Below are 13,681 nucleotides of genomic sequence, written 5' to 3'. Positions count from 1 at the left end.
CAGATTGCACATTAAATGGGAAATCGGGAAAAAACTCCTCCTTGTGGGGGCGGAGAGCCCCCGGCACAGAGAAGCTGAGGCTGCCCCATCCCTGGAAGTGCCCAAGGCCAGGCTGGACGGGGCTTGGAGCAGTCTGGGATAATGGAAGGTCCATTCCAACACAAAGTGATTCCGTGGCTCCGTGCTCACACGTGTCAGCGTGGTGCTGCGGCTTAGGAAGCCAGAGAGACCAAAAACGAGCGAGGACCTCCCTAAACCACCCCGTGCCCGCGCTCCAGCTGTGCTCCAGCTGTCGCTACCTCACCAGCACCGACCCTCGCTAACTGGGGGGACACCCTTTTCCTCCCCCTCACAATACCAGGCACCTCGAACGGGATTCCTCTCCCACAAAAGGCGATTTCCCACCCAGCCCACGCAACCCTGCCAGATTTTCCTGCCGCCAGAACACGGCTGCCGTGCTGGGCCCGGACCACGGGGGAAGCCCAGTTCCCGGCGCGGTGCCGCTCCCGGGTCCCGGGGCGGGGTTCCCGGCCCGGGGCGGGGTTCCGATGATGCCGGTGTCAGGGGCGGTGCCGGCGAGCGCAGCCATGAGGCTGTGCCGGCCCTTTGTTGCCGGGGGTCCGCGGCCGCCCCTGCGCCCCTGAGCCCGCCGGGAGGCAGCGGGAGCCCTTCCCAGCAGGATGCCATGGGGAACTGCTGGGCGCAGGGGTGCTGCGGGCTGCTCCTCCGGAGGGATGCCGGCCGCATCCAGCGCGGCGGAGGGTGAGCAGCATCCAGCGCCGCTGCCCCTTTCCCCTCCCCGGGGCGGGGAGGTGCCGGCTCCGCCTTCCCCGTGGGGCAGGAGGGGTGGCAGGGTGGGCAGGGATGAGGGGTCCGGGCGAGCTCTGGGGAGCCCCGGCACGCCGGGAGCCCGGCGGGCTCGGCGCGGTTCGGGTGGCTGCGCTCGGGGCTCATGCACTTCCAGGGTCAGCGGCTCCTCAGCGCCGGTGTTTTTCCGGCAGGAGGTGCCTGGAGGGGTTTTCCAGGTCGGCTGCCAAAAGGGCGTGCGGGCGGCCGTGCTTGTGCGAGAGATGGAAAAACACCCGGTTTTCTGCAATGTGAGCTCGTCCTCGCCGTGAGTCAGAGGCTGAGCCGCTGCTGCTGGGATAAATCAGGAGCAGAGCGGTTCAGAGGAACTCACGTCTGTTGCAGAATGGCTCAGGCGAATCCTTATCTCTTGGAAACGTGCGACAACCTGTTTCACGGAAAAGCACTGTGCAAACAGGAAATGCTTGGGCTTTTCCCATATCCTGACCGGCCCCTGGATACCCACACATCACTTACTTTTGATGTGTTAGGGTAGAAATGGTTCTCAGCAGATATGCCGGGCATTTTACATGATGCAAGCTCGTGGCCTCTTTCTTCACGCCAGCTCTGGCAGGCGAGTCTCACCTTCCAGACAAGCTGCTTCTCAGAGGCAGGCGTGAAAAGCCAGGGCAGTGCATGCAGAGGATACCTGCTTGTGTTTCCAGTGCCCCGCCAGAGGGGTGAGAGCACCCCCGGTGCCCTGACAGCTGGCACCGAAGTAGCAGTTTGCTGTGCCTTGAGAACACCGGGCAGTACTCGAAAGCTTCTTCCTGCACGACTCGAGAGCTTCTTCTTCCTGTGTGTTTTGCCGAGTCTCCTTCCACAGGCCAATACCCCTTTTTTCAGCAGGCAAATCTAGTGACAATTTGAGTGACAAAAAGCTTACTGCCAATCCCTGCATGTGTTGGCTGTCCTGACCAGTGAAACAAATCTCCCTGCCTGCTGCTGTGTTGAATAATTGTTCAGGTGTTGCACAACCTGCACTGAGTGTCTGAAGTGTATACAAGGTGCTGGCCTCTGTGGTTCACATCAGATTTGTTTTCTGGGTGTGGTGGTAGTGGTTTACAGAGCAGTGTCAGAGTGTTGAGCTTCTTCTCCTTCCACTGAGCAGGGAATTCTATTAAAACCAAAACTGTAAAATGTGGCATATTAAAAAGTGTGCAAGTTAGATTGATACCACATTGTCCACATTTGGCTGTTTCTGGAGCACCATAATGTAAAAATGTGCCTTATCAACTTAATGATTACTTTAATCGCTCAGATCCTCCCCCCACTCCACCTTCCTTATTTTTAGATGCTCCAAGATTTGCCTGTAAGAGATAACCTCCTAATTAAACAACTAAGTATGGAGTTTTCAGTAAGTGTTTCAATATCCTGGAAGATTGTAAGTTGCCTTTGCTTGGAGTTGTGCTGCTTTATATATATATATATATATGGATGGAGTATGTATATGTGTGAAAAGTTAGTCTCTTTAATAGCTTCAGATCTTGGAAAATTCATTTGACTCTCTATAGGACTTTTCAGCTGAATTGTTTATTCCAGGAGCTATCCAACCAAACGGGTTCTCAAGTCTTAGAAAACAATGGAAAAGCAGGGCTTAAAGGAGAATTATAAAAGGTGTAAACATGTTCCTAGGTTGCTGATACTTCACTTGAAGCTTTGTGTAGAGGTGAAGCCGGTGGGTCTTCTGTTTGTGTCCCTAATGACCTCAAGCTTCCATAGTTGCTTTGAAAGTGGCCTCTGCCCTCTGGTTTCCCAGCAGTGAATCCTCTGGAAGAGGTTCTTTAGTGGCAGGAAAGGTTGTGCGACAAGGAACCAGTGGGTAGAGCAACAAGTTGCCAGGGGAGACGCTCCCTAAAGTGGCTTCCAAAGAAAAATGAGATGGAGATGAAATCTGCTACGGTTAAAATAATTCAGGCTTTGGCTGGTGTGTTGCTTTTATAAGTGTCACAGTGTTGGTGTTGGTTGCAAGTGCTGAAGGATCTTTTCGTGCAAGTGGAGAAATCCCTGAGGCCCTGGCTTTTGTTCCTTGTACCAGTCAGCACTTGCAACTGGAAACCCTGGTTTGGGAAACAGTTCGATGAAATGGATGTTGCACTGAAAGGTGTTTATGTTAGAATGTTCCTCTGGACATGGGCCAAACCTCCTTGGCTAGGTAAAAATGTATCCAGGTAACTTAACACTATGTGGGGTCTTGTAGAGGACAGGGCTAACTGTCCTCTGTACAAGTAGTAAAATAAAATAGGAAGAATTCTGAATAAAGAATCAGGGGAAGAAACCAGTTCCCTGTACAAAATTAGAGTGTGAATTTTTTTTTTTTTTTTAAGTTTAAAAGTATTGCCTTGACCTCTTATTTGATGTTTTTCCCTGAGGCTCAGCCTTCTGGATGTGCCAAGTTGTCAAAATAAAAGGTATTGTTTAGCACTGATGAGGTACAAGATGCCAGGAAAGAGTTAAGTGCCATGGTGAGCAACAGCATTTTCAGAAATTGCCTGGAACAGTGCTTTTTTTCCAGGAAAAATGTATTAAAGGGATTGCAGAACTTGCTAATGGTCTGTAAATGTCAAGTCCAGCATCCTGACAAGTGATTTCATCTCACAAGGGTTGTGGTTTTTTCCCCAGTTCTGCAGAAGGCGTTTACATGCTTTTGCCTCTCCCTGCTGTAGTTAATAAGTCAATGTGCTAAATACATGAAGATTTTGTTGTTATTTTAAATTTAACATATTTTAAAACCTACTTTAAATTCTTGTGCTCATTTACCTTCTGCTGTGTATGGAAGAGTCTTCTGCAGTCTAACTGTAAACTTATTTTTCCAGATCCAAGTATTTTAGAACGTGTTCAACAGGAGAACACTTTACTATAGAGGTGAGCACTTACATTTTTAGTGATTTAATGAAAAGTGGGAAAAGCTGAGTCCTGGCAATACCTTTAACACTTTCTGCAGTTTATGAACACTGAAATATTCTGGGATTTTCCAGCCCAAATTGATGCTGGGGTTACCTTATAGTTTGTTGCATTTGTAGTCTACAGAGGTCCTTTCCCAGATGTAAGTCCTTTTTGCCAAGGGTCGTGCAAGGAATAACCTGGTTTACTTTCCCTCCTGTACCCTGGAAGTCCTGGGCCAGCCAGATTGCCCCCATTACTGAGGATAGCATTAATTATTGTAGTTAATGCTTGGGCTGTTGAGAAAGTTGTACAGAGGGGGCAATCTGTTGTGCTGCAGGACTTCCTGTTGTGAGACAGTGAGTTTGTGCAGCTTAAAGTGCTTCTCTTTTAATTAGGACTCTTCTCCTTTTAGGAAGAAAAACATTGGTAAGAAGGTCCAACTCTAAAATTCCTCTGAAAGGAGGGTTACAGTCCCACTGTTAGAACTGGAGTAGTGTTTTTACAAGACTCATAAAATATGCAATCATATTTGCTGTGTGGGTCTTTGGTGACTCCTTATATTGAGTTGTAAAAATGATTTCTTTCTTTTCCTCTGCAGTTTGAGAACCTGGTGGAAAGTGATGAGGTGAGTACCTGGGGCATCCTTGTGAAACCTGCTCGTCCAATCCTTAAAAATGGTTCCAACATCTGCATCTTCCTCCTGCTTTAAGCTGAGTTGTAGACTTAAATCACAGGGTTGATTTTTTTTTACTTTCTGTTTTCCTTACACTAGGAATTGAATGCTTTGGATAAAGATCTAAGAGATTGGTTTTGGGGAGTATGGGAAATAACCCATAAAGGAAGGGGGCACTATGGACTTTGTGTATAAAGAAAAGAAAAGAAGAGGTGTGGGGGGAAAGTGTGTTTGGGGAGACTCAAAGGAGAATTTGCTCCTGGTATAACTCTTGCATAAGACTCAGCAAGTGCCCTCAGTCTGAGAACAGAAATGGACCTGGGTTGCTCTGCTAAGGGAGGTTCTGGAAGTGCTTTGTCGTTACAAAAATCAGACTTCTTTATTTATTTTAACAGGGGGAGAGCCCAGGAAGCAGTCACAGGTAAGACTTTGAGACTGAGGACCTCTCCTTCTCTCTGCTGTCCCACTGGGAACACTAAACAAAACAGAGTAGGGGAAAAACAAGGGACAAAAACAAGTAAGGGAAAAAAAAGAAGTGAGATTTGGACTGCGGTGATGGTAATGGTTTTGTTCCAGTAGTTCTGTTAGCAGAGGTGGTTCTGAAAATACGCTTTCTGTAAAGATATAAATAATATATATTATGAGAGCAAGGAGAAACAGCACTGTCCTGAACAAGCTGGACCTTTCAGGAGGAGCAGGCCACAAGCAGAGCCTGTTGGATGTGCATTAAAGGACTGGTCAGGAAAGACCACACAGATATGTCAGAGTGCAAATGAGGGTTGTCATGCATGAATAATAGATGGAGCTTTTTTGTGTTTCCCCAGGCCTTTGACTGAGGAAGAAATTGCAGACCTGAAAGAGAGACACTACGACTCCATTGCTGAGAAGCAGAGGGTTGTTGATCTGAAGCTCCAGTCAGAGGTAAGTGCTCACAGTGAGAGAGTACCAGTGGTTTTTCTTCCAAAAGTGTTAGGATCAGCCATGGACACCAGGAGATTCCACTCTCACTGAGCAATTGGGTTTTGTTCAGCAGTTGGTGTTTTTAGTCTACAAGGTGCACAAATTGCTTCTTTTTAATAGCCTCTCAGCTGAAAAAATGGAATGAATAGGTTGGGTTTCTGACCAGGATCTCTTAAATTGGACCCTTTTTTCATTGCAAGACCAAATGGGAAATATTCTTGATTCAACTTTTCTTGTGCTGCATTTTCTCCACAATTTTCTTAAGGAAAAACCCCCACATAATTTCTGTTTTAGTGCTGCAGCAGTTAATGGAATATGATGTGGAGTACAATGTAGAACTTGAATGAACTTTGATCTAAAGTACCAATGAACTATGGAACTGAAAATCTTTAAATCTTTCGCTGTGCAGTCCATAATAAAGTAGAAAAAAGCATTGCAGCAGTTCACTAATAATCAATGTTTACTCAGTAGTAACCTAAATTTCTCGGGCTGTTTGCTTGCGGGGAGGGAAGCTGTTAAACCCAGTTAATGCTGTAGCTGTAGTCAATTTTGTTTTATTTTGATTTTCTAGCTGCTTTTCTTTTGTTTTCTCGCACTTATGGCTTGATTAATAGGAAGATAGATAGGTTCTGCTTTTGTTAACCATTACTGTTTTGTTCATACACAGTTAGCCTTACAAGAGGAGAAGTTAAGACTAGAAGAGGAGGCTTTATATGCTGCACAACGTCAAGCAGCCAGGGCAGCAAAGCAGAAAAAGCTCTTGGAGGTGAGGGGAAAAAGACCCCAATATTTATGAGAGCCTCTGTCCTGTTCCCATGTATGCAGACTTCCCTGATACCCTTTCCATCTCAAGGAAATGGCTTTGGCTTGCAAAGTAGAGAAAGAAGTACAAGATTTGGAAGTACAGCTGGTTGGAGCAGCTGAAAATCACCATAATTGTTTGAAACAGCTTCTGTCTCCGAGTAGAGATTTTGAATGAGTTATAATTTTAATCTATAATTAGCTTCACACTCTTCTTATATAATATGTAGAAGTTACTGATCTTAAATATAAAAATGATCTGTGAAAAAAAAAAAACCTGAAATTAAGCACACGTTTATTTTAGACACAATTTAGCCTTGTAAAATGTACTTTATAGGTTTGTGCACTGTATTGCTCCTTATCTTTGTGTTTCGTATTGACCCTGCTCTGGAGTTCTCATCTAATTTCTATGTCACTAAGTATAGCTCTCCTTTCACATTTCTTTCTCTCCCCTTGCCATTTGGTGTGGGAGGGTTAATTCTTTCTGACCTTTTTGCCTGCTTTTTTTTTTCTTGCCACTTTTGATCTGTAGAAAGCCGGCAAAAGTAGATTTTTTTTTAAATGGTGCTAACTGGTTTTTGTAGAAGTTCTGTGCAAGAAATGCTGTATTTCTTGTCTTTCAGTTTTTTTAATATGCACTTCTTTTAGTCAGGACCTAAGACAGAATGGATTGTAGAGATTTTAATTTCCTCTTGGTGTAAAATTAGTACCACTTATCTCCTGCTCAAACAGCCTCCTCAAAACCCATAAGGATTACAAGGATTTTAAGGAAGCATTTTTGTCCAGATATGCATCGAGCACTTAGCCTTTCTAGATAAACTGGAAGCTATTTTGGAATGCATCACTCATGTCCCTGCTGTTTGCGGGCACAAATGGGAAAATGGCTTTTTCCTTGGAAGTGTGGCCTCTCCTAAAGCTCATTTGGCTTGCTGATGTCGCCCTGCTAAATGGCAGGATCTGTAACAGCATGGAATTTTAATATGTGTGTGTCCTGGAACTGGCAGTGCTGGGTATTGGGATGTGACCTGGCAAAATGGGGAGATAATCTAAATTGGGTTTTATGTGGGTATAGGAATCCTGAAAGAAAATGCTTGTGTGTGGCAGTAATTGATTTTGACAGATTTGTTGACTGTGTTGTGCCAAATTTCTGTCTGTTCCTCTCTGCGCTCTTCAATCTTTTCACCTCTAACCAGCACAAAGTGATATTTCTGCTTCCACTTTTTTTTTCTCTACACTCCCCATTTGCACATTTCAGCCTGCAATTATGATCATTTAAATATCCAAGATACAAAGTGTGCCAGAAAACAACCCCACCATCATCATCTTGGGATTGAAAAACCCTAGATCCAGTGCAGTTACCTCCTCACATCCAAAGCAAAGAGCAGTTCTCAGATGAAGTTGACATTAGCAGAGTTATTAATACTTTTGACCCTGCAAGGCAGCAAAGCTGTTATTAATATAGATGAAGCACTTAGTGCTGATGGAGACAGCCGGAGGAGATGGCAGCGCTGCTTTGCACAGGGATGAAAGGATTTGTAGCAGATATTTATCTTTTAAATGGCAGGGTGGCTCTTCCTGGGCACGGAGCAAAAGAAACCCAACATCACCCAAGCGTTAGTTGTGCACTGAAAACACTCTTAGAAGACAGGAGACAAGACAGGTGCAGTCCTGACTGAGGTTCCCAAAAACTGACGGGTTTTTTTGGGGGGTGCATAAAACAGGGTTAAGTGTTGAGAGCTCTGTTTTGAGTGTTCAGCTCTTCCAATAATTTGCTTCTCTTGATAGCAACGTAGGCAGCACAGGATAACACAGAGAGCACATGCTGTTAACAATGGAGAGTTCCAGAGGTAAGAGACCAAGTTTTATTCCTGATAACTCACAGCCTTCACTGCCTGTACCCCTGTTCCTCATCTGGAAAGCTGGGGGGTATTTTGGGTTCATGCTGGTTGTCCCTGGAGTTGCTAAATTGCTGCATGCAGTGCTGCTCCCAGCTGCACTGCATGTATTTACACAGACACAAAATCCAGTGGTGTATTTTAAAAAGGTGTTTATATGTAAAATTTTCAGCTAACATAAAATATTTTTATTATTTAGGACCCTGTTCTAAAAACCTAATAGAAACACGCTATTTAAATGGTTTATAGAGTCTGCCCATTCCTTCAGTAATATTCTTAATTATATTTATTTATTAAATATTTTGTGTATTTCTTTATTTTGAGTTTCTTCATTCACATCTCCTGTGTTCAGTGGTGGTGGTGGGAAAAACAAGCTTAAAAAAAAGTGGAGAAATTTACAGTGGAATGGTGTTTGATTTTAGAAAAAGTTTATGCACAGAAGACAAGGGGACAGGAGGAATTTTGCTATGGAAGCACAGTTAGAAGAGGAGCTGTGAAAACTGAGTAGGAACTGGCCAGATTTTAAAAACAAAGGACTGCAGGAGCAGGGTTTGAATTCATCACTTTAAAAAATGAACTGAAAATTAAGGAAATTTTTTGTAAAGTGATGAAGAGAGGGGAAGTGTTGTTTTGAGTCAGTTAATTGATTTTTAACTGAAAATACTAATAAAAATCGAGCAGAAGCACAGGCTGGGAGAGGATGTGATGAATAGGAACAGAAAGGCATTTTGTAGGTGATTTTATAAATCATTTAGTTCAGTGTTTAAGTGCTTTGTAGCACAGGGTTGGGGGCACGTGCGTTAACATATTTTTCATGGCACCCTTGGAGGTTTCTAAAGCTGTAAAAATTGTGTTCTTGCAGCTGTGTGGCAGAGGAAGACCTCGATCCTTTCCTAAGGAATACAAAATTCCAGTATGAAGCTTTCCGAAGTAGCAGTAAGTCTGCCTTTCCTTAAGCACATCTTCAAATGCTGAGGGGCCCTGAGGGGCACGGAGTGCTGCTTCTTTTTCTAGATAAACACTGATTATTTCTAGTTTTGTGTTTACACACACAAATATAAAATGTGTATGCATGGATCTGTAATTTTAAAATCTGGTAATTTTTTTATCTGATGAATAAAAGATGGTGGTGAACATTTCTTGTAAAACCAGTTGAAGATGCAGATGTGTGTTCGTAGCTTTTTTTAAATCATCCCTTGGCAAAGTAATTAGAATCATATTAATGCTTCATTTTTTTTCCTAATGAAGTGCAAGAGGTGAATTTGGCTGCCTGTACTAAAAAATTCCACCAATATTTTGGAGGAAAACAATGGGATAAGCTTTTATCTGTAAGTTTTGATGACTTGACAACCACTAAGGTGGAGGACTGGTGGCCGTGTGAGTAGTTTAGTTTTTTGGGGAGGAGAGGGTTGGTTTGGGTTTTGTTTTTATTTTTACAAGTCTTCATATAAGCTCAGCTTACAGCTTATTAGACTCCTTTCTAGCTTTAGTTAGGCAATATCTCAGTGATATTGACTATTTATAAGCTACTGATTACTCTTTGAACTGATAAAGGTGCTTTTTCCAGCATTCCTGAGGTTTAAAGGCCCACAAGGCACGATGAGAGCTTAATTAAAAATTTCACTTTTGCATGTTTAACCTGAAATTCAAGTACATTTACAAATTAAAAATACATTATGGGTTTGGTTTTTTTTTTTAATAGGGCTTTCATCTGATGCCACAGTGCTGACGCCCAACACAGAGAGCAGTTGTGACTTGATGACCAAAACCAAATCAGTGAGTGGGAACGATGACAGCACCTCCTTGGATTTAGAGTGGGAGGATGAAGAAGGTATTTATCCTGCACTTCAGCCTCATCCTGAACCCAGAAGTTAAAGATGTTGACAGTTCAAGCTGTGCTCATTGTAAATTTGTCTTTTTCAAAAGGGAAGGTGATTTAAAACTTGTTTCTGATGGAGTTTCTGACAAGTTTGTAATGGTTAAAACTATAAATTATTTTTACCAAGAAAGCTCCTTATTTTTGATAAACGTGGAGATAGCCCTAATTAATGACTTCATTTATTAGGATACTCCAGTAGATAAATTAATTAATTTCCCTGCATTTTGTGGAACTGACTTGTAAACTCCTGACAAAAGCAGTGGAAAAGAAATGCTGCCCTCTCGTGAGCCAGGAGCAGAAGGAAGAGCTTGTTCTTCCTTTCAGAATGTGGAGGTTGGTCAGGAGTCTGACTTCCCAACATTTTGGGAAAAACCCTTATTACTTGCACTGTAACATTCACTGGGAACTTGGAGCTGCATTCCAAGGAGCATCCCAGCAATGATACAGCTGTATCATTGCTCATGTTACAGGTGTTTTCTGCATACAGTACTTCCTCCTTTGTTTACTAAACCTGCAGAAGATTTATCCAAAATGTTGAGACCTTGGCTATTGAAAGGCTCACCAAAAATAAGCAAGGGTTCGTTTTTTAGCCAATCTGATAGGTGAATAAGGTCTGCAATTACTGACAAAATTAGGAAAATCTTAGATGTCTTTGAGCAGTGTCCAGAACCTTGTGTTGAATTAAACAAACTGCAGACCTTTCCTAGATACTGAATGCAGTATCTGTCCAAACGCCACCTTCGTTTCTCTGGGCAGAAACACAAAATTCAGGTGAAAACTCACGAGGAGGTGTTTCTCACGTGTGCATGTGTTAAATGCCAGGCATGAACAGGATGATCCCGGTGAGGGAGCGCTCCAAGACGGAGGAGGACATCCTGCGGGCAGCGCTGAAATTCAACAGCAGGAAGCCAGGGAGCCACCCGGCCTCGGCCTCCGACGATTCCAACGGGCTGGAGTGGGAGAACGACTTCGTCAGCGCCGCCGTGGATGACAACGGCAACTCCGAGTACGCCGGCTTCGTCAACCCCGTGCTGGAACTGTCGGCCTCGGACGTCAGGCTGGCGGATCCCGAGCGCCAGGACAGATAGTGACCATCCCTGCCCTCAGCAAACTGGGGAGGGAAGGGGAGCCCGCCGGGCTCTTCTGTAACCCGCTGCCCTTTTGGTGACGCGCGGACGGGCGCGCGACGGGAGCGGCTCGCGCTGTCCGCGTGGATTCAGAACTAAGTGCAATTTTATCATCTACCTTCTCGACTTTTGTGAAAACTACTGTGTATATTTCTGGGTATCTGGATTTCATATAAAACTATCTGCACTAATTGGAGCTTCGTAGCTTGGACTTATCTATATTTTAACTTGCCTTTTTTTCTTCTGGATGATGTTTCTATTGATTTTGTTTTAAAATTCATCATTGGCCTAATATTTATCTCAGAAACAGTCCTGTATAATTTATTTAATACTTGAAGATAGAGAAATAATTTTAAAATATTTATATTTCTGTGCTTTTTGACTTGCTCTTCAGCTGTTTAGAGGATGCAAAAGTAAGAGCTGCAAAACAAATCTGACATGTGGCAAATTGCAGATTTTCCCCTGTCTAGCTTAAAGCCTTCCTAGTCTTCTGTTGTCCTTTTTCCATTTGTTTTATTTTTTTAAATTACTTCATGCTAAGCACCGTTAACCTCAATGAACACAGTAAAACTCATCGGGTTAGGTAAGGTACGGCCTTGTAAAATAATACGCCAGACTTAGTAAGTGTGTGCTAGATAGAAAAGCAAAAACAAAATATAAATTCTCTTTATGTGTCAATAAAATGGGAATTTTAACCAGTGGAGAACTGGGAGGACCAAAGTCTTGTTTTCCCAGCCTCCCTGAACAGACCAACCTCTGTTGCTACATGGTCTTTAAAATTCTTCTGCTGTGGAAAATTTATAATTCCACTGGACCAGAACGCTTATGGAAAAGCAACATCCAGTGAGCAAACCTGGAGAGGGATGATGGCTCTGCTGCTGGGGGGTGGGAAGAACAAGAACCTAAAGACTGAATTTCTGCATCTGCATTTTGAAAAGAAAGAAGATAATTTGATGTTTTAACAGTGTGTGAAAGTGCTCTGCCTTTCCTGTGCCTCTGAAGTGGAAGGTTAATCCTGCTACTACGGGCTGAAATCCAAGGAGGTGCTCAGTGACCGCACCATTGCTGTCCTGGGCCGCGCGGTCTCCCCCGGTATTCCATGTCAATCTCACTTTTTAGCAAAAGAGAACCCGCAGAGCACTTGCAGATCTCAAGCTTTCCCCAAAGTTTCAAAGTAAAGCCATTCTACCCTGTCATTATTTAGTGCAGCTGTCTCGTTTTTCCAGGGGGAAAAGGGTGACAGGGTTTAACTTTGTTTTGGAGTAAAAGGGAACACATTGTGCTAAGTAATGAACCTGCTCTGTCAATCGTGAGAACTGAATTTTTTAGTGAAAGCTGTGTGAAAAATGTGGTTTAGCTCGTCTGAATCTGTTTGGAATATTTGGGTCATTGCAGTGTGGATAAGGAACAAAAATACTGCACACTGGCGTTACATGTGTACAAATAACCCGAGAGAACAGATAAATCCTCTTGGCAACATTCCGTATGTTCATTTCAGTTGTAGCCATGCCTCTGAAAATATTTTACTGCCACTATTTCTATTTGCAATACTTGTAATGAGCTTTAAAGACCTGTACACATCAAATGTATATTTTGGGTTTGGCCTAAGCTACTGCTGTGTGACTTCTCCTGGATATTTCTTTGTATAGTATATTCCTATGGGAAGGAGGGAAGGCAACTTCCTCAACATGTAAATAACATGTTTTTTACCTGCTGAAACAATCACCTCTCCTGCACTGGTCACTGCTTCTCCTGGCCAGGGAACATGAGGTGACCTTGTCCTGACCATGCCTTGAGGAATTAGCTGACAGTCCTGCCCTTGGGATGAACAAGCATTGAGGAGAAAGGAGGCTGACTCCAGCTTTTTCTGTGATGGGCGTGTTGTGTAGCCATGGTTGGTGACAACATTTGCAGTGCTCAGGGCACCACGCTGGGTGACTTCTGGAGTGATGCTCCATCCCTGTGGGTTTTTGAGGAACGGAGGGATTCCACAAACAGCTCACATGGAACAAGGTTCAAGGGTGCTGTAAAATGCCTATCTGTACAAATTTAAGAGTCATTAAAATTTTCAGCAAGTCTTACATTTGGCAGTGTGGTATCTGTTGCTGGGTTTGTGGCAGCCATGTCAGAGCCCTGCTGAATCCCAGTGTCCCTTCTGGGGACCTGTTGCAGAAGACCTGAGGAATTTGGAGCATGGAGCCCTTTTCCTGTTGGAAATGAGCAGCTGTACCCACACCTTTTAAAGGCAAAATAACCTTCCTTGTGTAAATTACCTTCTCCTGGTCAGATCGATGTAGTGACAGGAGACAATCAATTTTTTAATGTATATTTTACACGGTTGATTCTTCCCTCGGGTAAATACAGCTGAGCAAGTGATTGTTGTTTGGAAACCAGAGCCTGCTTCCAAGAGCAGAAAACATGGCAACAAAGTAATTTTGTCACAGAGGAGATGAACAGACAAATCCTACATAAGCCTGTGTTTGAGTTTCATGGCCTCTCCCATGGCTTTCTCTCACTTGTGGTTGGTTGCCTTAATCTCAGCTGTTCCTCCCCTCAGTCATAATTATGGTTTTCTTGGAATGATTAATGCTGAAATGCATCCTAATATTTAGGG

General features: G+C 43.7%; 1 protein-coding gene across 2 annotated transcripts; it reads left to right on the top strand.

Moving 5' to 3' along the window:
- The first annotated feature begins 508 nt into the window (after window positions 1-508).
- On the top strand, window positions 509-13,148 carry AP1AR (adaptor related protein complex 1 associated regulatory protein). Of its 2 annotated transcripts, XM_064416137.1 has the most exons (10): window positions 509-762; window positions 3,663-3,711; window positions 4,331-4,357; window positions 4,801-4,826; window positions 5,230-5,326; window positions 6,033-6,131; window positions 7,952-8,013; window positions 8,924-8,997; window positions 9,764-9,892; window positions 10,763-13,148. In XM_064416137.1, the coding sequence occupies exons 1-10, from the start codon at window positions 686-688 to the stop codon at window positions 11,026-11,028; spliced, it is 906 nt and encodes a 301-aa protein (XP_064272207.1). In that variant the 5' UTR covers window positions 509-685; the 3' UTR covers window positions 11,029-13,148. The 2 variants fall into 2 exon arrangements, with proteins under 2 accessions (XP_064272207.1, XP_064272208.1); XM_064416138.1 differs by lacking the exon at window positions 6,033-6,131 and having other exon boundaries at window positions 514-762.
- Window positions 13,149-13,681: the final 533 nt, after the last annotated feature.

This window comes from Passer domesticus, chromosome 4 (assembly GCF_036417665.1).
Source record: "Passer domesticus isolate bPasDom1 chromosome 4, bPasDom1.hap1, whole genome shotgun sequence".
NCBI lineage: Eukaryota > Metazoa > Chordata > Aves > Passeriformes > Passeridae > Passer > Passer domesticus.
Note: the sequence above shows the minus strand (reverse complement) of the source record. Positions and strands in the feature narration are given on the sequence as shown.